This window comes from Martes martes (assembly GCF_963455335.1).
Source record: "Martes martes genome assembly, chromosome: 8".
NCBI lineage: Eukaryota > Metazoa > Chordata > Mammalia > Carnivora > Mustelidae > Martes > Martes martes.
In genome coordinates, this window is record NC_137895.1 from 116,501,671 (window position 1) to 116,528,927 (window position 27,257).

At 39.5% G+C, this 27,257-nt stretch overlaps 1 protein-coding gene across 5 annotated transcripts in view; it reads left to right on the forward strand.

Annotated features, from left to right (window-relative positions):
* Positions 1-26,263, forward strand: part of OPTN (optineurin) — a 43,071-nt gene extending 16,808 nt beyond the window's left edge. Inside the window, exons 6-15 of one of the 5 annotated variants that reach the window (XR_013967237.1) lie at positions 1,208-1,342; positions 8,338-8,440; positions 10,106-10,221; positions 11,587-11,736; positions 12,316-12,409; positions 15,652-15,810; positions 21,502-21,632; positions 23,007-23,089; positions 23,483-23,620; positions 26,077-26,263. Coding sequence is in view for 4 of the 5 variants with exons in the window: in XM_080810486.1 (XP_080666612.1) it covers positions 1,208-1,342; positions 8,338-8,440; positions 10,106-10,221; positions 11,587-11,736; positions 12,316-12,409; positions 15,652-15,810; positions 21,502-21,632; positions 23,007-23,089; positions 26,077-26,204 (1,099 nt within the window). In the remaining variant the exon portion in view is untranslated. The remainder of the gene's footprint in view (positions 1-1,207; positions 1,343-8,337; positions 8,441-10,105; positions 10,222-11,586; positions 11,737-12,315; positions 12,410-15,651; positions 15,811-21,501; positions 21,633-23,006; positions 23,090-23,482; positions 23,621-26,076) is intronic. The other 4 variants (XM_080810488.1, XM_080810489.1, XM_080810486.1 and 1 more) reach the window with 4 other exon arrangements.
* The last annotated feature ends 994 nt before the right edge of the window (positions 26,264-27,257 follow it).

Genomic DNA, 27,257 nt, shown 5'->3' on the forward strand with positions numbered 1-27,257 from the left:
TTTTTCCCATAATGTGACAAATGTACTTAGAAAAACAGGCTGTTTCTTTTTTCCCAGTTTTGCTTCCAAGCCCTTGCATCAAGTAGAAAATAAGTGTTAGATAATACTCTTTCGGTCAACAGGGCTGTCAGCATAAACGAAAGTTGCTTCCTCGCTTAGCAGTTCCTCAGCTTTCCCCCATCCTGCTGTTTTTAATATCGAAAGACTTTCCTAGAAGTGGTGCGAAGGAAGAAGGCCCTGGTTGAAATTTCCAAGCCACTTCCTCTTCATCTATAGCCACCTGCTAAAGCCACTTCCTCTTTTAAGCCATAGGTTGTTTTTGTTTTATTAAGATTTTATTTTTAAGTAATCTCTACATCCAACGTGGGGCTTGAACTCATGACCCCGAGATGAAGGGACACACGCTCCTCTGACTGAGCCAGCCAGACACCCCAAGCCACAGTTACGTTTTAGTAACTGCTTTCTTACCTCATTTGAAGGTATATTAAGGAGTCAGAGATTGATAACTAGGTGTGGAGTTCAAAGTCGGGAACTGGGATTTAATCCCGGCTGTGTACGAAACGTGTGAACTTGAACGTGAGCATCATTGCGGTCATCCGGGAAGTGTAGCTGTCATACCGGTGGTCCTGGTCTTGTTTGTCATCATCCTGCTTGTTGATATAATCAGATTTCGAAATCAAGGAAAATATTTCACATACCAGTGGTGCTTACATTTCTCTGCTATAGTTATTTGAAATCAAAAACAAAAAGTACCTTCTTCTCTTGACCTGAGAATATCAAGTTGGAGAAAGGTCAGCAGTCCAGGTGTTGCCAGGCGGCACACGTGTTCATGTACTTTGTACGACTGTGATCCTCTTTGAGGCTAGTTCTCTAGGAAGGCCGGCACCAGAAACCAGGGCCACCTCTGCTCCACCATTCCTGGGGGTTCTGGGGTCTGATGTACTGGGCACACTGGCTATTTGGAGGAAGTGAGCGTGTATAGTGCAAGGTGAGGCTACCCCAGAGTCCCCACCCCTTTCTTGGACACTGTGGAGGAGTGTGAACCTGGTGGTCGCAGGCCAGCTGCATTTGGTCTGTAGATGAGAATTATTTGGAGAGTGTTCTGAAAAGTAGTTCCTTTACGTTGGTTTCAGTTACTTTCTTAGACACTTCGACATTTGTGTTTTCTGATGAAAACCTTTTAATCTTTATTCTGTTCTTGGTACAGGAACAAATCTACAGAGAGTGCCAGGAATTATTTGGAATTTGAGAAATTAACTGTGAGCCAGCTCCTGCTTTGTCTAAGGGAGGAAAACCAGAAGGTGGAGAAGCTTGGAATTGCACTCAAGGAAGCCAAAGAAAGGTATGAAATAGGTAACTTGAAATATGCATACATTGCTTTTTTTAACAGCTTTATGGAGAGAAAATTAAGACATCAGATAATCCATGCATTTAACGTATATATTTCAGTATAGTTTAGAATATTCCCAGTTAGGTAGCCGTGACCACATTATAATTTTGGAACATCTTTTTCCCCAAGTAAGAAACCCAGTACCTGTTAACACTGATCCCTCATTCCTCCCAGCAGTCTGTTCTCTGTCTCCACAGACTTGCCTATTCTGGACATTTCATCCAAATGGAACCATATGATGATATGTGGTCTTTTGTGGTCAACTGACTTTATTTAGCATCATGTTTTCAGAGGTCATCCACGTTGTAGCACAAATCAGTTCTTCATTTCCTTTTTGTTGCCAACTAATAGTCCATTGTGTGACTAGTCAGTATTTTGCTTATTCAACAGTTGGTGAACATTTTGGTTCCCACTTTGTATGTATTGTGAATAACACTTGCTGTAAACATTCTTGCATAACTTTTTGTGTGGACGTATTTTTTTAATCCTCCGGGGGTATATACGCAGGAGTGGGATCGCTGGGCCATTGGCATCTCTGTGTTGAATGGTTTGAGGAACTACCAAACTGTTTCCTGCAGTAGCTGCACCATTTTACGTTTGAGGGTCCTGCTTTTCTCCATGTCCTCCTTCACACTTGTAATCGTCTGCCCTCTTGATGACAGCCGTCTCATGGATGTAAAGTGGTGTCTCATTGTGATTTTGATTTCATTTTCCTAATGACTGATAATGTTGAGTATCTTTTCATGTTGATCATTTGTATATCATCTTTGAAAATATCTATTGAAATCCTTTGCCCATTTTTGAAAAATTGGATTGCCTTTTTATTGCTGAGTCCTAAGAGTTCATTATATATTCTAGATGCAAATCCTTTTTGAGGGTTTATGATTTGCAAATATTTTCTCCCATTCTGTGAATTACCTCTTTACCTCCTGGGCGCTTTCATTGGTAGCACAATTTTTTTAAAAATTTTGATGTAGTCCACTTTATCTCTTTTTCTTTTGTCACTTGTGCTTTTGATGTTGTGTCTAATGAACCATTGACTAACCCAGGGTCACAAAGATTCACTCCTATGTTTTCTTCTAAGAGCTTTATAGTTTTAGCTCTTACAGTCAGGTCTCTGATCCGTTTTGAGTTCATTTGGGTATATGGTGTGAGGTCGGGGTCCAACTTCTTTCTTTTGTGTGTGGATATCCAGTCACCCTAACACCATTTGTTGAAAAGACCATTCTCTCCATCAGTGAATTGCCTTGGCACCCTTGGTATAAATCAGTTAGCCATACATGTAAAGATTAATTTCTAAACCTTCAATTTTATTCCTTTGATCTATATGCTTATTCTTTACTAATGCTACACTGTCTTGATTACTACAGTTAAATTTTGAAATCAGGAAGTGTGGGTTCTTAAACTTTGAAAGATTGTTTTGGCTGTCCTGGGTTTCTTGCTTTTCTGTATAAATCTTAGGATAAGTTGGTTAATTTCTGGTTTGAAAAAAAAAAAAAAAAAGCCAGCTGGGATTTTGTTAGGGATTGCATTGAATCTGGAGTTCGGTTTGGGGAGCATTGCCATCTTAGCAATATTAAATCTTCTGATCCGTGAAGGATAACCCATAGATTTCATGAGGTCATCTGTAATGTATTTCCATGATGTTTTGTCATTTTTGGTACACAGGTCTTAAACTAGTTTTCAAAATTTGTTACTATGATTTCTAGTTTTTTTAGCCCTCTTATACATGACATTGTTTTTTAAATTTCTTTTTTGGAGTATTCTTTGCTAGTGTGTAGAAATGCCACTGACTTTTTTGCATATTGTACATTGACTTGTATCCTGAAACCTTGCTAGAACTCATGTATTAGCACTAATAGTTTTTTAGTGGATTCCTTAGGATTTTCTTTATACAAGATCATGTCCTATGCAAAGGAATATTGTTCTTTCTTCCTTACCGGCAAGGGTACCTTGTATTTCTTTTTCTTGCATGATTTCCCTGGCTAGAATCTCTAGCACAATGTTAAGTGAAGTGGAGAAAGCAGACATGCTTGTCTTAGGGGGGGAAGGCCTTCAACCTTTCACTATCAAGTATGATGTTAACTGCAAGTTTTCATAGATGCTTTTATCAGGTTGAGAAGCTCCCTTCTATTTCTAGTTTGTTGTGCTTTTTATCATGAAGGGTTTTGGATTTTGTGAAATGCTTTTTCCATGTCTATGGGGACAACTAATGGTTTTTTAAACTTCTGTTAATATGGTATATTTCAGTGATTGATTTTCATGTGTTAAACCAACCTTTCAGTCCTGGGTAAATCCACTTGGATGTATAATCCTTTCTATATGTTGCTAGTTTAGGTTATTAAAATTTTGTTAAGGATTTTTACATCTTTATTCATAAGTCGTATCAGTCCATAGTTTTCTTTCCTTGTAATGTCTTTGTCTGGTTTTGGTGTAAGGGAAATACTGGCCTCATAGAATATGGTATATATGGGAACACACACACACACCCACTTTGGGATAAAATTCATACACTGTAGAGTTGTGAAGTCAATGAATTTCTATGTGCAAATGCACTTTTAAGAAATGCAAAGTGCTAAACCATGTAGGATATGGGAGAGGTTATGCAATAGTTTTAAGGTTCCAGCAATTGCAACATTTAATCATAAATATACTATGACATCATTGATTCTCTCAGACATTATAAATGGCTTATTAATCTTAAAATTATAGCACTGTGAGAAGTACTTTCTAACTGAAGCAGTTTACATCTTAAGATTTATTTATTTTAGGGAGGGAGGCGGGAGGGGCTAAGGGAGAGCAAGAGACAGAGTCTCAAGCAGACTCTACCCTGAGCGTGGAGCCCAGGGCAGGGCTCAGTCTCACAATCCTGAGATCAGGACCTGAGCTGAAACCAAGAATAGGATGCTTAACCAACTGCACCATCCAGGCGGCCCTGAAACAGTTTAAATTTTCAACTATAGAAAGATCTTTTGTCAAATATGAAACCTAAGTTCCTTATTCAGATGAGGTTAACCTGGAATACACATCAGCTTTGGTCCAATGACGGATTTCATGATCAGCACATTTCAAAAGGTGCGGAGGGCACACCAGCTCTGAATCCTATATGTTTACACCATATCCTCCTATTTTCCCGTAGAAAATTTCAAGGGTTGACTTCTAGGAGACTAGTAGCATGTATTCTAATGGAGCAAAATATTCGTCCTGTCTTTTCAACAAATCCTAAAACATAATAACAATGCATAGATAGATAAATAAAAGCACTCTTTTTACACCTTAGTTACCAAGCTAGTTTTTAAAGGGAAAATGTTACCCTTTGAAGGAGACCTTTACGAGCCATGAATAATCAGTGTGTTTGCATTTTGTAGGCACTTTTACCCCTCCTGTGTTCTACACACCATTCTCAGAAGTTGAGCCAGTAATTCATCTGTACTTAGACAACATGGTTAGTTTTCATGATGAAAGTGTCAACTTGGGAATTTACTAATTATACCTCCTCATCATTCATATGATATATATAATTCCTGCTTTCAGAATAATCACAGCCTTCTCCCTGTAGCAGTAGTTCTTCGGATGGCCCAAGAAGTCAGGCATGCCTTTGAGATAGCTGTGTTTAGTCTCCCACCTTGAGCACCTAGAAAGGGTTGCTTTCTCAATAGCATTAAATCTCCATTCTCTGAGCCAGCCCTCTCTCAGTATTTAACAACTGGTAAGTCAACAGACTTATGCTCTCTGGGTGGGTATCAGGATGATGATTTCCCCCTCGTCACTATGGCAGAACTGAAAATCAAGAAATAAAATCCCTGATATCTGGACAGCCTGGCTTGTACATGCTGTATAGGATATGATGAAAACACATCCCAAGACCTAACATGTCTCTTTCTCAAACAAGTGAGTCTTCAGTTGTTTTCATTAATCATGACAAATAGGGATATAGACAGCATGAAATTTATTCTGAAAACTCTTAGAAGATTTGTGGGGAAAGGAGATGTAGATTTGTCTTTTTCTTTCCCTCATTGTTTTCCAGGATTCATATTTCATGTGATTTGTACTTTCTAAACAAATTTAAACTGACAGCAAGTAAAAAGGGGGAAAGTGTAGGAAGTGTGGCTCAAGAGAGTTGAGAAGTAGCAGGGAAAGTCAGTCCAAGATGAAAATTTGCCCTAGAAAAGTAAGATAAATGATTATTCAAAAGTAGATCAGAACCCTGGGTCATACATGAGTGGCGTGAAAAAGGCCCATCCATCAACTCCACACCAGCTGGCTCTTACCCCATTTATCTGGCTTAGCCTGAAATAGTGTCTGTGCACTAGTTAGGTTTGGCAATTTGTGACAGTTGTGACCATTTTGATATTTCCCTCCATGCACCAGGCTTAAATTGCTACTGAGTTGTCTCCCTATTGTGAACACAATCTATTGACCTCCCGTTGCACACACAGATGCTTGTGGACCCGACTTACCTGCCCCACCTCTGAAATTGACTATACTGAAATTTAGTTAGGTAACTACTTGGCGTTTTACGTTATTAGGCACACCCAGGGAGTACTCAGTTGAGCTCCGCTCTGTGCCTTGAACACCTTTCCTTTTTTTACACAACTTTTTTTTTCTTACTTCTGTGCATAGTTACATCTTTAAAATTTGCTTAGTTTCCCCATACTCTTCCTCAATGAGGAAATCTCTCAGATGCATTCAGACTTGTTAGTATTCTAGTCGTATTCTCTCTGGAGAATACTTGCTTTCTAGGTCCTGCCTCATGGCACTCATCTTGGCATCTCCCTTTGCCTTCACCCTGAGGAATTCCTTCAGCTCTCCTGTGTTCCATCACCTGTTTCCTGAATCCAACACCTTTTCTACTCTTTTTAAATGTTGTTATTGTTGTTGTCTTTCTCAAACAAAGCTTACCACATTTCCACTAACTGACTGAAAAAGAATGTATGGGTAGTCTATTTTCTCAGACCTGCATATCTAAAAATCTCTCCTTCTGCCTTTATACTTCATGGATAGTTGGGCTAGGTATAGAATTCTGTCATCGGATATAATTTTCCCTCCACATTTCAAAAGCTTTGCTTCATTGTGTCCTAGCTTCTGGTGTTAATGCTAAAAAGACCCTCTGCCATTCTGTCTCCTCATCTTTGGGGATGAGACTTCTCACATGCTTTGGTGTGAGCCTGTTTTTCATCTGTTCTGGATACTCTTGGGATCTTTCATTCTGCAAACTCATGTTCTTCAGTTCTTGAGAGATGATCTTGAATTAATTTAGTGATGATCTCTTACCCTCAGTTGTCTTTGTTCTCTCTTTATAGCATTACTATTTTTTTAATTGGATCTCCTCTAATTTTCTTAACTCCTTGTTCCTTTTCTCTGTCTCTCCCTTTTTCTCCTTTCTGATAAATTTGATCAACTTTCATCTTCCCTTTTTTTGTGGAGGAGAATTCCTTTGAGTATTCATTTTTTATTGTGTTCCATTTTTTTGTGATTATAATATTTCCTCATCTTTGAGTATTCGTTTTTTATTGTGTTCCATTTTTTTGTGGTTGTAATATTTCCTCATCTCTCTAAAGATCTTAATGATATTTTTGACATTTATTTCCCTGCTGGGATATTCTGTTTTCAGTAAGTTACTTTTTTCTGTTTCTTATTAAGATTTTCCTTAAATGTCTAGTAATCTTGGCTGTTCGATCAGATTTAGCAGGCTTACAGGGTATCAAAAGCTGATTGAAGCTCTCGGTGCACATCTAGAGAGATCTGGCTTGGAGGTTTCCTTGGGGAGCCTGTGTCAGAAACTTTCAATCTTTTCCCTTATCCTGGTTACATACTTCAGAGGGTACTCTTCCAGCCTCCTGCCTGGAGGGCATTTCTCTCAAATGTGGAGGTTCTTGAGATGAGTAAAAGAAGGTGGCTGAGGGTCTTAATGTTCTGTGTGTAGTTCCCCTTATAGAAGAACCCATGTCTCATCTCTGACTAATGTCTGAACCCAGAAAGCCCTTATTTTGTGATATTCTAGACACTCTTTTTTTTTTTTAAAGTAAACTCCACACCCAGGGTGGAGCCCAGCATGGAGCAGAATTCATGACCCCGATGGGATCAAGAGTTGACGCCCAACTGACTGAGCCACCCAGTCATCACTTCCAGTCCCTCTTAAACAGGCCCCACCTTTGTCCCCACTTCCACAGGTACCTGGTGTCACTGACTCCTGAACCTTCTACTTCCCACAGTGTCGATTAGGTTATGTCTTGGCTTTCCCTAATGTTGACTTCAGACCCAGCCTTACTGGGCTGCCAAGTCAGTTCCCACTCATAGCCATGTTCCCCAAATGTTCTTGCTGTTATTTCCTCTCCCTTTCTCTTTGTTCTTGTATGGAGATAGCTTTTTAAAAGTCATTTTGGTGGAGTACAGTGTGGCAGAAAAATTATGTGCATATATTCAGTTCACTGTCGTTAACGAGAAATCTCTTCTTGTTTCATTTGTCTTGGGCTGGATTTCGTGTGGTTATGATTCACTGTAAGAATTTTGGTACATTTGTTTGTTTTTAAGGACTTGTGAACTTAGATGGGTCCAAAAAGGCTTCCTTTCTCTGCTGGATCTTTATAACGGGGTGCATACTCATGTAACACACACGCACATATGTACGTACAACAAAGACACAGATTTTTAAAATATTTCTGTGTATTACTGTACATGGAAAGAGACAGGTTTTGTAGGTGTTTGCATGATTTATGCCCATCTTTTATCTCTGCATGAATTCATCCCTTAAATCACATCGAGCCAATTTTAGGATGAGAGCTAAACCCAAAAAGGTTAATATATAATATAGCAAATACAGAGAGATTTTGAAATCCCTGATCTTCCATCCGGATTTCAGACAGTGTTGTTTTTGGTGCTTCTGCAATTGCTGTTCCTGTTGAAACCAAAGACAAAGTAACTTTTCCATATTCTGTATTTTTCAGAGTTTCATATTTCGAAAAGAAAGCCAGTGATCATTTTGACATTGAGACCCAAACAGAGGGGAGCACAGAAAAAGAGAAAGAAGAGGAGAAAGGCCCCGAAACTGTAGGTACTCGGGTTCTAAGGCTGCTGTCACACCCTGATGTACCTGAGCCATATCTGAAGTCGAGTCTTGTGCTGTGTCATTAGATTTAGAAATAGAAATAATCATAATGTTGGATATATTATATTCTATTTCTCTCATATTTCCTTGACCTGATTTGAATTTCATCCATAGTAAATTATAGTGAGATGTGTTCCTATCCCAATGATTCTAGGGAATCACACCTCTGTATCTTTTTTTTTTTTTTAAGGTAGATTTATTTATTTTAGAGAGCAAGAGCATGCACGAGTGAGGGGAGAGGCAGAGAGAGAGGGAGAAAGAGAATCCAAAGCAGACTGCCTGTGGAGGGCAGAGCCCGACACAGGGCTCCCATCTCATGACCCTGGGATCAGGACCCCAGCCAAAATCAAGAGTCAGATGCCCAACCAACTGAACCACCCAGGCTCTATCCCTTCTTGGCTGATTTTCTCTCCTAACTTTGTGAGTGAACAGGCCCTCTAGTGGAGAAGGAATTTTGCCCACTTCATAATGAGATTATTTGAGAATATGACCCAGAAACTTGAGATAGAATTGAAAGATCTCGGTTCTTTCCTACTGCTGGTTTGAATGAAATAGTTTGAATGCAAAGGTTCATGTTTCTGTAGCCAGTGTTCTGTGGCATCTCAGAGCTGTACCCTAGAGCCTGTCACTCAGTCTTAAGCTTAGGGAGGGTGGACGAAGGCAGGTAGTTGTAAGAGCTGTAGTTGTCCACATGAAAGACATTTCTGTAAGATGCTCACTGTAGCCAATTCATTTATTCAACAAATATATGTTGAATGTCTACTGTATGCCATGCTCTGGGCTGAGTTTCCTACTTCAAGAGACTGGAGAACACTGAAAACACTGAGATGAAGAGACAACCTGGGAGTCATAGTGTGTTGTGGACTAAAGCCAGTTTGACAACTGGTAGTAGAAGAGTGAGATTTCGAAGGCACCATAAAGCTCACTGACAGCCATTCTGGAGCTGCCAGGAAAAACTCGGTTCAGTGAAAAGAGTGGAGTAAACTAGAAACATAAATCAGCCATCGACTGTGAGCATAAGCTGCTCTCTGGGTAAATTAGATTATGCTTTGACTCCGCTGTGCTCTCTGATCCCCTGAACCATGATCAGAATTAACTGAGGTCTGACAAAGGGTGAGCAGAAACTAGCAAAACCTAGAACCTTAATGTCTGAGAGTATTTGTATGAATTTTGGCCCCTACAAGTATTAAGAGGGGATGTTCTTGGATTACTGGAATCAAAAAGGAGACAATTCTTCTACCCTTTAAATAAACTCCACACATGTCTATAGGAAAAAAAAATTATGATAAAGTCATTATCACAGTGCATCCAAATTGATCAGTTATGTAAGAAAAACAGTTTTATATATAAATATTGCCATATGTTTGTAAATTACATATTATAAAACATAAAATGTATATGATTAGTAAATGTAGACATATAAGGAAACAGACTTGTAGCTAAAACATTTCTCTTCATGGAAGATATTTGCGGCATTAATTGTTAAAAGTGTAATCAATTCACCAGTCTTAGTTGGACAATGATGGTTCACACAGTTTTCTCACAAAAAGGTTCATTTAGTCTGGATCCGAATCACATGTGCGTGTTTGGGATTTCCTGAATGACAGGTTGGAAGTGAAGTGGAGACATTGAACCTTCAGGTGACAACTCTATTTAAGGAGCTTCAAGAGGCTCATACGAAACTCAGTGAGGCTGAGCTAATGAAGAAGAGACTTCAAGAGAAGTAAGAATGAGAGATGAATTCTATTTTCTTTAGAAAATGGACATTTTTACAAAATATATTACTATGTAAAAATATAGTTTCATTACTGTGCTACTAAAAAAAAATAGAAACCTAATTAAAATGTGAATTCCGCAAACACTAACGTTTAGATTAACGTACAGGTTCATTTATAAACATGAAATACTTGTAATGTGGGGAAACGGGGCCCAGGGAAATCTGATTCCGTTGCTCCGGGATGTTGGTTATGCTTGCTATAGCCTATGGGATAACCTGTAAAAAAAAGCAGTAAGCCAGATTTCCTGTGACTTACCTGAGCTGACAATATTGATGTAAGCAAACATAAATGAAGCTGCAAAGAGAAAGAAGAACTTCAGGGAGATTTCTTGAGGAAGAAGAATTCATTTTTAATCAATTATGAAGGCTAATATTTAAATTCAGAACTTTGTGTTTATTTTTCTTAATGTAGCAAATTACCCCAAATTTTAAAAAGCTAAATTGATGTTGTTCTTTTGGATTAGTTGGCAAACATAAATCCAGTTCAATACATGAGCGTGTGTTGCCTTAGAGTTATGCTTACCAAGGCTCTACCATCTTATGGTAATCCGGCAGAGCATAGCAGCTAAAGCTAAGGACTTTGGGCAAACAGGCTTAGTTGAAACATGGATCTAGAATTTATTTGTGGTATTCCTTTGGGCAAGTTATTTATTTAACCTCTCTGAGCCCTAGTTTTATCATTTGTAAAATCTGTGTCATTATCCCTACCTTGTAACGTATTGAGAGGTTTACCATGCTTGGTGTTAATGCCTTGCTATTAGGAACCTGTGGTTCATGTTTCCTATTATTATACTGAAATTCTCTTTCTGATCTTTAAGAAACCTTAAGACACTTCCTTTTCCCTTATTGAATCTTTGGACATATTCTTTGTGCGTTTTGACAGAACCCACACTTCTCAAAATACTGAAGATATCCATGGATCACTCTATGAAAAGCACCTTTAGCCAATTACTACTTTGGTCTGTGTTGAAGAACAAAAATATACTTGCATGACTACTTAAGGCCATTATTCCATAGCTTCTGTGACCTCAGATCTGTACTTTTTTTTTTAACGTTAGGCATAAGGGTTCAGGAATATGTAAATTTCTTTAGCAAAAAAAGTTCTGTATTTTTTTAATGTTTAGTCATGAGGGTTTAGAAATATTATTTGCTTCTAGTAAAGAAGCAAGGAGGATAAAATTTTTTTTTGCACCATTAAATCCTTGAAAATGGCAATCCTAAATTTCTTTGTGTTTGGCACATAATCTTGGGTTTGGTTTAAAAGCCACTGAGAAATAAAGGAGCATTGTTTATCCTCATGATCTTTCCTAGATGTCAGTCCCTTGAAAGGAAAAATTCTGCAATCCCTTCAGAGCTGAATGAAAAGCAAGAGCTTGTTTATAACAACAAAAAGTTGGAGCTACAAGTGGAAAGCATGAAATCAGAAATCAAAATGGAGCAAGCTAAAACTGAAGAGGAGAAGTGAGTATGCCCCAGCTGAATGACCACTTGCTAGAAGAAGGTAGAAGAGCACTTTCATAAGATTGGAATTAGGATTTAGAATAAGTTTAAAATTCTTCTCTTTTATGTATTTGAAGGGATACCAGGAGACTTCTCTGAAGAGATAAAATTTGTTCTATTATAACAAAATGATTAAGTTACTTGTAATCTATGTTGATTTTTTTAAAAGATTTTATTTATTTATTTGACAGGCAGAGGTCACAAGTAGGCAGAGAGGCAGGCAGAGAGAGAGAGGGGGAAGCAGGCTCCCCGCTGAGCAGAGAGCCCGATGGTGGGGCTCGATCCCAGGACCCTGAGATCATAACCTGAGCCGAAGGCAGAGGCTTAACCTACTGAGCCACCCAGGCGCCCCAGTGTTGATTTTTTTTTTTTTTTGAAAGATTGTTTTCTTTGAGAGTAGAAAAGGGCTAGCAGGTAGTGGAATGGTAAAGGCAAGAGAGAAGGTTTTGCTAATCGAGTTTTCAGAAGAAGGTGGGAAAGCAAGACTAAGTTTTTATATTTTCTCCCAAAATTCCATTTCTTAATTTTTTTTTTAAACAGGTCCAAGTTAGCCGCTCTTCAGTTGACCCATAACAAGCTTCTTCAAGAATACAATAATTCATTGAAAACACTGGAGGAACTGAAAAGAAAAGAGGTACTTGTAGAAAAAAATAACTTTCATAGCCTCATAAGGAACAGAAACTATAAACATTTTTATGTGCAAAATAGTTGTGTTAATCCTTAACTAACTCGGGTTTCAAAGGTGGTTCTTCGGTTTATAATTGATTTCTTATGTCTAAGTGTGTAGAGCTTCTGAGGTTCCCCCAGTGTATAATGTAGTTTATAAAATGCTTTTAGCATTTCTTTTTTTAAAGATTTATTTATTTAGTTATTATTTGAGAGAGAGAGAGTGCAGAGGGGCATGGTGGGGTGGGGCAGAGGGAGAGGGAGAGAGAGAATCTCAAGCAGACTCCTGGTGAGCATGGAGCCCAACTCGGGGCTCTATCCCAGGACCCTGAGATCATGACCTGAGCCGAAACCAAGAGTTGGACCCTTAACCAACTGAGCCGCCTAGATGCTGCAGCTTTTAGCATTTCTAACAGTGGGTGGGTTCATAGGAGAGCTACCAGCATGGGTTCCCACGTGACCAGGGCACAGTGAGACTATGGGTGGCCACTGGAGGGGTTGTCTCCATGGAGCTGTTACAGGGCTAGCTTGCTGCTGGCAGTGACCTTGAGACTCTGGACTCACCGGACTGCAACTTACATTAGTATAACACCAGCAAGGAGTGGCAGTTTAAAAATGGGAAGATGTGTGAGGTGATAGGCGTGCCTGTTAACCTGGTGGGGGGAACCCTCTCACACTGTATATGCATATCAAATTGTTACATTGTTTACTTTAAATATCTTATAATTTAATTTGTCAGTTTTACTTGGATAAAGCTGGGATAAATGAGTAAAGATCATGAATGCTTTGAATTAGAAGGGGTCTTTGAGTTTATATGCTTGTAAATGGACTCTTTGTTTTCTTTTTTTTTTTTAAGTTTTATTTATTTTTAGAGAGAGAGAATCTTTCAGGGGAGGGTCAGAGGGAGAGATTCTTTCAAACAGACTCCCCACTAAGTACGGAGCCTGAGGACACAGGGCTTGATCCCTCAACCATGAGATCAGGAACTGAGCCAAAACCAAGATCCAGATGCTTAACTGACTGAGCCTCCCAGACACCACTTTTTTTTTTTTTTTTAATAAAATATTCTTCCTGGGGCACCTGGGTGGCTCAGTGGCTTGGGGCCTCTGCCTTCTGCTCGGGTCGTGATTCCAGGGTCCTGGGATTGAGCCCCGCATCGGGCTCTCTGCTCGGCGGGGAGCCTGCTTCCTCCTCTCCCTCTCTCTGCCTTCCTCTCTGCCTATTTGTGATCTGTATTTGTCAAATAAATAAATAAAATCTTTAAAAAGAAATATTGTTCCTCTCTAGGACTAGTAAATTTTTTTCATTATTTATATACTTATTTATTTTTAATTGGAGTAGAGTTGACACACAATGTCATATTAGTTTTCAGTGTCCAACATAGTGATCTGAAATTTACATACCTTATGAAACATTCATAATTATAGCTACCATCTGTCACTGTACAGAGTTATTACAATAGTATTAACTGTACAGTTGGCCCTTGAACAAAAAGGGTTTGTACAGGTCTGCTTAAAATGCAGATTTTTTAAAATACAAAACTGTATATGTGTTTTTTCTTCCTTACGACTTTTTAAATAACATTTTCTTTTTTTAGCTTACTTTATTGTAAGAACACAGTATATAATACATATAACATACAAAATATATGTTAGCCCACTAAATTATTGGTAAGGCTTCCAGTCAGCCATAGGCTGTTACTAGTTAAGTTTCTGGGGAGTCAAAAGTTACATGTGGATTTGTGACTCTGCAGGGGCTCAGTGCCTCTAACCCATGCATTGTTTGAGGGTCAGCTGTGTTCCTGTGCTGTACTGTACATCCCTTGAGTTATTTATTTTATAACTACAAACTACAAGTTTGCACCTCTTGATCTTCTTCATCCCCTTATGTCTCTCTCCTTAACAAAACAATTGTTTTTTACATTCCACATAAGTGAAATCATACAGTATTTGTCTGTTTCTATGACTTACTTCACTTTACATAATACCCTCTAGGTCCATCCATATTGTCACAGATGGCAAGATTTCAGTCTTTTTATGTCTGAGTAATATTCTCGTGTGTGTGTGTGTGTGTGTGTGTACATATATAGATCACATCTTTTTATCCATATCTGTTGACGGACAGTTAGATTGCTTCCATATCTTAGCTATCGTAAATAATGCTCTAGTAAACATAGGAATGGATATATCTTTTTGAATTAGTATTTTCATTTTCTCTGGATAAATACTGGAGAGTGGGATTGCTGGATCATAAGGTAGTTCTATTTTTAACTTTTTGAGAAACCTCCATAGTGTTTCCAGAGTGGTTGCACCAGTTTGCATTCCCACCAACAGTGCACAAGGGTTGCCCTTTTTCTCCACATCCTTGCCAACACTTGTTGGGTTTTGTTTGTTTGTTTGTTTGTTTTTGATACTAGTCATTCTGACAGGTGTGAGGTGATCAGTTTTTAATTTAAATATGTTTCTGCTTTTCTACTGACTTCGCCATGTAAGAGTAACATCAGTGGGGAAAATTACAGTATCAGCAAGTTACAGCCTCACTGAGATCAGGGTTTGTCATCGTTTCCCTTCTTTAAGTGTTTTTTTAAACTGTCTTAAATTAAGAAATTATAACTTGCAAGCTGTAAGTTAAATGAATACAACTTTCTGAGTAAGTTATCATTGCTAATTAGCAGAACAGTTTAGAGCCAGGCATTTAAAAAAATAAAACTTCGTTTAATGTTTTACTAAAATAGCTTGAATTAGGGGTGCCTGGGGGGCATCGTTGGTTAGGCAACCGTCTCTCGATTTTGGCTCAGGTTGTGATCTCAGGGTCATGAGACCGAGCCTCACGTTAGGATCCACACTCAGTGAGGAGCCTGCTTGAGACTCTTTCTGTCCCTCTGCCTCTCCCCACCCCTGTTCATGCACACTCTCTCACTTAAATAAATAAATATTTTTAAAAAGATTTTATTTATTTATTTGACAGAGAAAGAGAGAGAGATTACAAGCAGGCAGAGAGGCAGGCAGAGAGAGAGGGGGAACAGGCTCCCCGCTGAGCAGAGAGCCCAACTCGGGGTTCCATCCCAGGACCCTGAGACCATGATGACCTGAGCTGAAGGAGAGTCTTAACCTACTGAGCCACCCAGGTGCCTCTAAATAAATAAATCTTTTTTAAAAAATAGGTTAAATTATTTCACAGTCGTTTCTAGAATAATCTTGTCTCTTTTAGTCTGAAAAAGTGGATAAGGTGGTACTGCAAGAACTAAGTGAAAAGCTGGAAATGGCAGAGAAGGCCTTGGCTTCCAAGCAGCTTCAGATGGATGAGATGAAGCAGACCATCGCCAAGCAGGAGGAGGACCTGGAAACCATGACTGTTCTTCGGGCTCAGGTAATCTACGTTCTGAAACATGAACTGAGTGAGGCCAGCCATGGTTCTGTTCTCAGATGGGAAAGTGGTGGTGTTCAAAATATATTTTTGGAAGTTATATAATTTCCACCAATATATTTAAAGATTGTTTTTATTAAAGCATATCATAGATGGAAAGTGTACCAAACTTTTAAGGGTGGAGCTCAATGAATTTATCCATGCTACAGTTGATAAGTAGTTGGATTATTTTCAGTTTGGGCCGGTATAATTAAGGTTGTTCTGACATTCTTGTGGGTATCTCTCTTTGCTGGACTCTGCGTTCCTTTCTGTGGGTACATACCTAGCTAGAGTTCACGTATTACTGAATGTTAGTGGATGTTGCCAATACTTTTCCAAAGTGGTTGTATCAGTTTTCACTCACACCAACAGAGTCCCCATTGCTCGATATCCTTACCCATACTTGTATTATCAATATTTTTACTTTCATTTGTAACCATTCTGGGGAGCACATAATGGTATCTCATTTAATGTGCATTTCCCTGATGGCTAATGAGACTGAGTACTTTCTCAGGTGTTCAGTAGTCTTCTTGATGCTCCCTTTTGTGAAGTGCCTGAAGATGTCTTTGCCCATTTTTTTTCTGGTTTACTGTCTTAATTTTATGAGTTCTGTGTTTATACTCCAGACACAAGCCCTTGACAGTTCCATTTGTTGCAGGTTTCTTGGTTCTGTGATTTGTCTTTTCATACCCATAAAGGTGTCTTTTGATGAACAGAAGTTCTTAATTTTAATGTAGTCTACATTGTCAGTCTTAACACTTACAATTAGTACTTCTTGTGTCCTGTTAAAAAACTTTCACTACCTCAAGGCCATGAAGATACTCTGCCGTGTTGTATTCTAAAAGTTTTACTGTTTTGCCTTTTATATTAATATCTAGAAACCATCTGGAATTAGTTTTTCTTTATAGAGTGGGGTAAGGGTGAAGACTCATTTTTTTATCTTATTGCCTTGGCACCATTTATTTATAATGTCATCTTAAGTACTGTGTACTGTCTGCCCTCTTTGTTGTATATTGTGTTCGGGTATCCATGGTCTGTTTCTGGAATCTGTCCTGTTCCATTGAGCTATTTTTGTATCCTTGCTCTGGTATCGTACTGTCATGACTTATTATGAAGCACCAAAATTTTGATACCTGGTAGAGTAAGTCTTGCTACCTCGTTGATACTTGTCAAGAAGACCTTAGATTTTCCTTCCCTTTTTCATTGTCATTTTAATTTTAGCATCCACTTGGTATTTTTACACACATACAGGAACACAGAAGAACCTTCTGGAGCTTTGTCTAGAATTATTTTAAATATATTATCAATCCATTTGGAGGTAACTGGCCTCTTTACAACAGTGACTCTTCCAGTGCAAGAATGTGGCGTATCTTCTGTAATTCATCTTTTTTTTTTTTTTTAAGATTTTATTTATTTATTTGAGAGAGCATGAGCAAGAGAGAAAATACAAGCAGGGACAGAGGGAGAGGGAGAAGCACACTTCCCTGCTGAGCAGGGAGCCCGATGCGGGGCTTGATCCCGGGACCCTGGGATCATGACCTGAGCCAAAGGGAGATACTTAACCGACTGAGCCATCTGGGCATCCCTTCTTTAATTCTTCTTTCTTTTTTTTTTTTTATTAACATACAATGTATTATTTTTTTAATCCTTCTAAGTAATATTTTTAATCTTCTTAGTATTAGATTATTCGTACTCTATTTCAATGATACTGTTATAAATAGCACCTTTTTAGAAATCTTCATTTTTTTAACACCTGCTGTTTTATAGAAATACATCTCATTTTTATAAATTGATTTTGTATGCAGTAGACTTGCTCAATTCACATTTTAATTTTAATAATATCTCTGAATATTCTTTTGACCTCTTTGCATTCAGTCATATCATTTAAATAATGACAGTTTGGGGTGTTTTCCTTTCCAGTTCTTCCTTTGCTTTATTTCTTTTTCTTGCCTTATCACACTGACTGGGTCCCTGTTACACAAAGTGTTGTGTAACAGTGCAGATGGCAGGCAGCCTTGTCTTGCTCCCAGTCTCAGAAGCAGTGTTTTTAACATTTTACCGCTAAGTACATGGTGTTTGCTATAGGCTTTGTTGATCTTACTTATCAAATCAAGGAAATTCCCTTTTCTTTCTTGTTTGCCAAAATTTTTATTTCGAGTGGATATTGAATTTTATTGAGGGAATGTTTTTTTCTTCTGGTAATGATATAGTTGGATAATTACATGCCTTTTTCCTTTAATTTGTTAATGTGGTGAATCACATTGATTTTTAAATATTAAACAAATTACATTTCTTGAATAATCCTTCATACATATTGCTGGATTTGGTTTGCTTATATTTTGCTTAGGACTTTTGTGTCTATATTCTTGAGTAAGATTGGCCTGGAATTTTCATTTTGCTAATGTCATTGTGAGGTTTTGATATCAAGGTTTTATTGGCCTCATGAAAATAAGTTGAGATACATTCCTTCTTTTACTCGAGAAGAATTTGTGTACCATGGCTTGTTGTTACTATTTGGCCCCACTCTTGCTCCTGCTGGGTGGAGGACTTGCAGAAAGTTATCAGTGAGAATGAATCCTGCCTGAGATGTAAAACCACAGGAAAAGTGGGAGAGAACCTTTGTCTCTTATTGTTATTTTGTTTGTTTGCTTAATTAAAAGTGGGATTGCAGTATACCTTTTATACTACAACTCTTCACTTATGATAGACTTCTCTCCATATTAGTACTCATAGCCATTTGTTATCTTTTTTTTTAAGATTTTATTTATTTATTTGACAGACAGAGATGACAAGTAGGCAGAGAGGCAGAGAGAGAGGGGGAAGCAGGCTCCCCGCTGAGCAAAGAGCCCGATGCGGGGCTTGATCCCAGGACCCTGAGATCATGACCCAAGCCGAAGGCAGAGGCTTAACCCACCGAGCCACCCAGGCGCCCCCATTTGTTATCTTTTTGAACAGTTGTATGGTATTCCAAAGTGTGCATTACCATCATAGACTTAACCAGTCCTTTAATATGCATAGGCTGTACCAATATTCTTGCTATTATCAACAATGGTGAACTGAACACTCTTGTATGTATGTCTCTGTGCACTTGTGGAATCTATAGTGAGATGTAGACATGGAATGGTTGGGTTATTAGGTATGCCTGGCTTTAAGTTAAGTAAATATTAACAAGTTGTCTTCCAAAAATGCATAACCAAAATTATCCTCTCACTGAAGGAGATGAGAACGTCTATTTCCCCACCTCCTTGTGTCATTCTTTTAAATGTTTGCCAGTCTGATAAATTATTTTTAATATAATGAAGTTAACAGTTTATTATTTCCTAGTGACTACCTATATACTCATTCCTCAAATATGAAATCCGGAGGTGGTTGACTGCACTTACGGTCTTAAGTTTTATTTCTATAGGAAGAGAATTTCAACCCAAGCCCTTTTAGCATTTTGTTTGTTCAGGTACCTCATGATATTGTTGTCATGTCCTTTTCCTTCTGTACATGGACATTTGTTGTGTTTTGATAGATACTCCCGTTCCTTCACTCATCCACTTCATTTTGAGCACCTGGGATGTGAGCCACTGGTGTTGCTGCAGGGCATGTGGGAATGGACAGAACGACCCAGGTCTGACTGGCTCAAAGCTAATCATTGATAGAAGTAAGACAGTAACTTAAATTGAGATCGGTCTCAAAAATTCCCATGATGCATCAGTGATCACACACTATGTTGGACCATTCATAAATGGCAGGAAGTCCCTTCAAAGGACCTTTTATCACATAGTCATGGGGGGGGGGGTTGTAACTAAAACTGTGGTATTTAAGTTTTTATTAATTTTACTTTTAAAAGTAAGAGATAATGGGCCCCTGGTTGGCTCTGTCATTAAGTGTCTGCCTGCTTCTCCCTCTCCCACTGCTTGTGTTCCCTCTCTTGCTGTGTCTCTGTCAAATAAATAAATAAAATATTTTTTAAAAAAAAGTAAGAGATAAATACTTGTATCCTAGAACCATGAAATTTGGGGGAAAACCTAAATTTTAAGTATAAAAAGTTAAAAATTGTTATTAGAATAATGTTCATTTCACTATTAAGGAGCTCATTTTTACTTTAGAATTCTTTAACAGTGAAGAAATCTCTATCACAGCATAATATTCATATATTTCTAGGTTAGAAATTACCCTCCAGTTTAGCAGCTGCTACAACAAGCGTTTGTCATCTTTGGGTTTCTGTGAGTCAGGCATGCAGGAGCAGCTTAGCTGATTCCGACTCAGGGCCCCTCTTGAGGCTGCACTCAAAATGGACCGGAAGATCCGTTTCCAAGCCGGCTCACTCACATGGCTGCAGGCAGGAGGCCTGAGTTCCTCACCCTGTGGGGCTCCCCACACGGCAGCTTGCACACTCTCATGACATGACAGCAAGCTTCCCCCACAGCAGGTGACCCAGGGAAGAACAAGGCAGAAGCCACACACCATCATTTCTGCAATATCCTAGTGGTTACATGGGTTGCCTCTATTTGTTGTGGAAGGGGACCATGGAAGGGTGTGAATACCAAGAGGGGAGCATCACCCAAGCCGTCTTGGAGGCTGGCTACCACCGTAAGAAGGGGGCATAGAATACAGGCTTCAGTCTTGGTTCAAGTGCTGGCTTGATCACATACCTAAACTACCCCAGACTGAGAGCTGTTAAACTTGTGAATGTAAAATGAGCATAGCAATTATACATTCACAGGACCTTTGATAAAGTGAAGTAAGGTAAGAATACAGGCACCTGACGTAAGACCTTGTACATGTTTGGAATGCAATGAATAACACCTATTTATTATTGTTGTTTAAAATTTAATTTAAGGCCAGCCTTTGTAAATATACCTGACAGAGTAAATAAAGCATTTACTATATTAAGCTAATCCTGAATATCATTTATTTATTTATTTATTTATTTATTTATTTTAGTAAAGATTTTTATTTATTTATTTGACAGAGATCACAAGCAGGCAGAGAGGCAGGCAGAGAGAGGGGGGTGGGAAGCAGGCTTCCTGCTGAGCAGAGAGCCCTATGCGGGGCTCGATTCTAGGACCCTGAGATCATGACCTGAGCCGAAGGCAGAGGCTTAACCCACTGAGCCACCCAGGCGCCCCTGAATATGATTTTTTTTAAAAAGACCAGAGAATTGGGGCGCCTGGACGGCTCAGTCATTAAGCCTCTGCCTTTGGCTCAGGTCATGATCCTGGAGTCCAGGGATCGAGCCCCACATTGGGCTCCCTGCTCGGCGGGAAGCCCACTTTCCCTCTCCCCCTCCCCCTGCTTGTGTTCCTGCTCTTGCTGTCTCTCTGTCAAATAAATAAATAAAATCTAAAAGAAAAAAAATAAAGACTGGAGAATTTTACTGAACAAATGTTATGTGCAGTACTTAAACCACCTATATCAATGTTATTGTTGGGTTCTGATTGTCTAAAGTGTGCGCGCACGCATGCATGCACACGCACACACAACTTGTCTTCCGTCTGAAGGTTGGGAAGTCATGTCCTGGTTTCTAGCAGGACCGTGCACACCTGTTCCTGATGAGGGAATCACAGAAGGCAGCACTTCCCCTGTGCCCCGTCACCCAGTGGGCTGTAGAGTATCCGTGGGTTCATCTAGGTAGTAACTTCTGTCTCTCCTACCTTCTACCAGATGGAGGTTTACTGTTCAGACTTCCATGCTGAAAGAGCAGCAAGAGAGAAGATACACGAAGAGAAGGAGCAGCTGGCCCTACAGCTGGCAGTCCTGCTGAAAGAGGATAATGTTTTTGAAGACGGAAGCAGGTGAGGCTCAGGAAGGCTGAGAGCACACGCTGGGAGCCCAGGGCACAGGCCGGGCATGGGGACCTGTCCGAGATGCTCCCTATGAGCTGTTGGGATCAAGCTGAGCACACTTCGCTTGACTGTGTCCCTGACACTCAGCGTGACTTCCTGCGAGTCTTGGCCCACGTGGGAACGTGATGAGTTGCTTTCAGACATGCTAAGAAGATGTGACCTTGTGTGTTCCGAAGCCCTGTCCTGCTGTCCTGAGGGGTACAAAGTCATAAACACTTTGATTTTGTAACATGTTTTAAAAGAAAATAGGGCTAAAATTACCTGTCTTTTAAATGTCCATTTTGAGAAAAATTGGAAACAGAGAGAAATAGAAATAGAAAAATACAGGAATAGAATGTCACACACTATGATGTGCCCCATTTAGAATTGACAGTGACATACATTGATTTGCATCATGGATTTTTTAAAGATTTTATTTATTTGACAGACAGAGATCACAAGTAGGCAGAGGCAGGCAGGGGTTGGGGGGGCAGGCTCCCCTGCTGAGCAGAGAGCCCAATGCAGGGCTCAATCCCAGGACCCTGGGATCATGACCTGAACTGAAGGCAGAGGCTTTAACCCACTGAACCACCCAGGCGCCCCTGCATTGTGGATATTTTATACTGCCTGGAGCTCGGGTGGTAACATCCCCATCTGTTGTATACTTCTACATTGTATCAGTATAATACCTGTGTCATATCTTGAAACAACATAATATTTGTTTCTCTGTGTGTAAGTTATAGGATGGTCACTAGGTATTGTTCTGCAGCTGGCTTTATCTCACACTGGGATTTTAAACTCTGAGGGGTTGTGTGTATATATGCAGCTTATTTCATTCTAACTGTTCTATAGTGTCTTGTTTTAGAAATATGCTGCCTTTTTTTTTAAAGATTTTATTTATTTATTTTGACAGACAGATCACAAGTAGGCAGAGAGGCAGGCAGAGAGAGAAGGGAGGAAGCAGGCTCCCTGGTGAGCAGAGAGCCCGATGCGGGGCTCGATCCCAGGACGCTGGGATCATGACCTGAGCCGAAGGCAGCGGCTTTAACCCACTGAGCCACCCAGGTGCCCCTGCCGCTTTTTTCTAATCCATTCCATTATCGGTTGACAGTGTGGTTATTTACTGATTGATATTTTTCATTCTGATTGTTCGTTTCTTTCACTACTCTGTGTCTTAGTGCCAATAATATTTAACATTCAACTTAATCCTTAATATCTGGTTTCTATGAACCTTGCATTTATTTTTCAGCTCCTTTTCTTCTCCATCCCATTGTTGAATGTCTGTCTAATGTTGTCATATTTCAGGGCGTTAGAACATCACTATCCTGTTGCTTTTCATCCCAGCAGGCAGTCCTTGATGGAGATGCAGAGCCGTCATGGGGCGAGAACCAGTGACTCCGACCAGCAAGCCTACCTTGTTCAGAGAGGTGAGTTGGGTGTGATTGTAGGTGATCAGGGTTCCAGGGAATAACTATCCTGTAAAGAGAATGCTTGAAGACAAATGTAGTGAAGACACTACATTTTACTTGAAAATTCCAGATCAAACTGTGAAGAATGTAGCACCCCTCAGCCTTAATTCCTGTGTACCCTCTTCTTCATCAATTACCAACTGAATCCAGACACCAGACTCTTCATGTTAGCACTGAAGACCTGGTGTAGCCGAACTTTCAACCTTTCTCCCTCTAATTCTCTATAGCTATTAGCCAACTGAATCACTCCCCTTTCCTTGAACTTGCTCTAGGCCTGTGTACCTGCGTGTACTTGGTTACTCGGTGTCTTTCACTCACTCATCTCTCTGTCTCCCTCCCACCTCTTTCCAGTGAACTTCTACCCCATCTGTAAAACCCATTTCAAATACCATCTCCAGGATTCCAGCAGAATGTGACCTCTCCCTCCTGAATTTCAGAAGTACTCTCTTCCTGTTGTAGTACTCATCTGCTATTTGATTTTATAATTATGTATGTGTTCTAAATATGCATCTAAGTACCATGTTAATGAAGCTCTCCCAGAACTTGTAACTTCACCTATTACCTGGTGTTATGCACATAATAATGTTCGCATTTACTGAGTTTACTGTGCACTGACATGAACACTGGCCTCAGGCATGTTTACTGTCACAGGGTAAAGCTGTGTTCTTCCCCAAAAGCTGTGTCTACCCACTTGAGCACCACCAGACATTTTCCCTAATCTGGTTTTAAGTATCCCAGATACACCCATATACCTCTGTTATCAAAAGTGTCTGTAGCAGTGTTTGGGGTCCAAAAAGACCATCTCTTGCACCTTAATTTCTTAGGTGAAGATTTTCTTTTGTTGTAATTAAAGAAGGAATGCCTATTTATGTTTAAAAAAGAAAGTCACATACTCTTCTACTTATATTTATAATCCAGAAATCATCACAAAGTACACATTTATTCATGATTATCCTAATAAGCTTTTTGTCTTATAAAAAGCAATATTCCAAACAGACTGTATTGAGATTTTTGTTTAATTTTTATTATTATAATTTTGTTAGCTTCATAACAAAGCTGCCTTAAACAGTAGCCCCTCTTGACTGTATTTCATCGTTATGGTCAACTGTGGCCATCAGTGCACCTGTTGTCGTCAGGGACACTCAGTTGAGCACAAGGCCTGGTCAGGTCCATGGTGATGTGTGGCCTGGTTGGAGAGACAGGATGTGCACATAAAAGGATGGGTTCATAAAACAAGATAATATTTCAGTAATAGAAAATAATGGTGCTGAAGGTCAGAGGATAGGTTGATCTCTGGGGGCCAGGGGAGCTGAGAAAGGCCTTGAAAAGGTGTGACTTTAAGCTTGACCTTGAAGCTAGGATTTACATAAGTACCAAGTGAGAATAAAGGGTCCAAGGCAGAGAGGAGGGTGATGTGTTAACAATGAAAACTGACTAAGCTTATTTTATAGCAAAGAGCCGGGAGGTAGAGGGAACCCGTTAACCAACTAATAAAACAGCCCAAGTCTGAGTCTCGAAACACAGACCAGGACAAAAAAAAAAAAGGCACAGGTGGACACAATGTTTTAGAATGAGCAGTCTCTGGTCAGTGGCCAGTTGTCATCTAGAGCAGAGAAAGCTGACTGACTCCTGATCTAAGGCTATGAGACCATTAGAAAGTCCTCCACTTTCAGGGCATGAACTCATGCCTTGTCAGTATTTCTTTTCCTTTTTTTTTTTTTTTTTAAAGACTTTATTATTTATTTGAGAGAAAAAGAGAGCATGAGAGGAGATAGGTCAGCAGGAGAAGCAGACTCCCTGCTGAGCAGGAAGCCCGATGTGGGACTCAATCCTAGGACTCAAGGATCATGACCTGAGCCAAAGGCAGTTGCTTAACCAACTGAGCCACCCAGGCACCCGCCTTGTCAGTATTTTTGTTTAAGGGTGTTTGCTGAACACAAACTATCTGTAATTGTCTCACATATTATTCAATTCAGATAATATGCTCAGAAGCCAAAAACCCTGTTAAATGTTGCCTCCACTGTCAGCCTCCAAAAGCAAACATTTCAGGGGCTGACTGAAAGTCCTCAGACCAAAATGGGTTGCGTTGGTCCAAAAAGGTCAGACCAAGGAGATGTCCCGGGAGCCAGAAGTCACTTCTAGCATCGATCACAGTTGGCACATGTGGGACCTACTTAGAGTCAAGGCTTATTTCAAGCATTCTTTAATTTAGACTTGACCCTCATTCCAGTTCTAAAATTGGGTGGAATGCCATGACCCATTCTTTCTCATCACTTCCTTTGCCTGGGCAGCCCTTACCTACACCTAGAATTCCTCTCAAGTCTAATGGGGCTCATCAGGGGGCCCTTTTCAGTCCTCCCACTAACCTGCCTTGTGCATGACACAGTGTGGCCCTTTCCTCAGATGTCCCTGCTGTCACTTTTCTCACCTGAAGTCCCCACCATTTCTGTACCCCTCTTGTCCACCTCCCGGGTGTCAGATGCATGGGCCAAATGAATGTAGTTGTTTCTGCTTCTGAGAAGCTTCACGCTTTCCTGGCTGTCTCTCTGTGTGCTGCTAACTGTTTTCTCCACCTTCTCTCTTCTTTAACTCATATCTTCATCTATCTCATTCTTTCTCTCAGATATTCTTGTTTTTATTATAGCACATATTGTCCTGCACCTAGAACTGTAACCACATATTCTCACATGCCTACAATTTGGACTAGAGCCCAAATCTCAAAGTAATAGGAAAGCGGGTACCATTTTGGGAGATCTTCTCTATGTGTGTAGATGTCTTAAGTTAAAGACCCCCCCCCCAAAAAAATTCCCTGTATTCACTCCCCTTTAGGTATCACTTGCAAAGTTTAACAGATGTTAACATTCATCATTTGTTATTAAAATCAAACAAAACCACTTACAACATGGAAGAAATGGAATAGTGTTTCATTTAATGCCTATTCCCAGGAGCTGAGGACAGAAACTGGCGGCAGCAGCAGCAGCGGAATATTCCAATTCATTCCTGCCCCAAATGTGGAGAAGTTCTGCCCGACATAGACACGCTCCAGATCCATGTTATGGACTGCATCATTTAAGTGTTCACATCTCACTTCCCCCCAGACTGTTGGTAAATATCAAGATTTTTTTCCTCCAAGAGTTGTGCTTCTGTGTTATTTGTTTTCACACAAACATTTTGCCTCATTATGTTTATTTTAGGAGAAAGAAAATGAGTATGTTCTAAGTGGAACATTTTCTGTGGATTTCCTTAGAATCCTTAACATATCACTCTTCTGATAATAGATTCTTTTTTTCTTTCTTTTTTTTTTTTTAAATGTTCCACATACATGAGCTGAACTATTCACACAGTTAATGAGCTTGTGACATCATGGGACAGAGTGAATATAACTGAAGGAGGAGGCCTCACAGATAAACTTTAAGAGTCTTTTAAGGAGGCAGGAAAAATGAAGCGGTCAGAGATTTAATCAATAGTATCTTTGGAGTTATTTCTTTTTTTAATAAATTATATTGTTATTTTTCTTCATCCTTTAAGACACATCTGTATGAGGTCGTGTGTATGTTGTGGTTTTACTGCACCTGCACTAACTGTACCATAGTTTGGATGGGGCTCTTTTCTTGTGAGTGCTGTGGGCTTTTACTTGATCATTCGGATGAGTGAAAATGTATTGGTGTATGTGAAGAACATACATTAAGTTCACTGGTTTCATTGTAGCCCCGTGTATATGGGCTTGTACAATAGATAGTTTATTAATTTCTAAGAAAGAACAGCTGCCTATTAATTTCCCTGGATCAGGCTGTATATTCATAATCACAAAAATAGGTATTGCAAAATAAAATTTTGCTTTTGAATAGTTCACATTGTTCGTATATGATTGGCCAAGTTCATGGGATGTTTCCCATATTCGGCTTTGTATAAACTTAACGCTTATTCAAATCTGTTTGGTGAATTCTATGATATAAGCAAATCCCCTTACTAGAGACTAATATGTGTTGTTTGAATTAGAAATTATTCCTGCTAAGGAGGTAAAAAGATAGGGATTTGCTCTATTCTGTAAACCCACAGTTTACCGAGATTAGCTAATACTGAGCCAGTCATTAAAGTAAACAGTGTCTTTGTGTGTCTATATCCT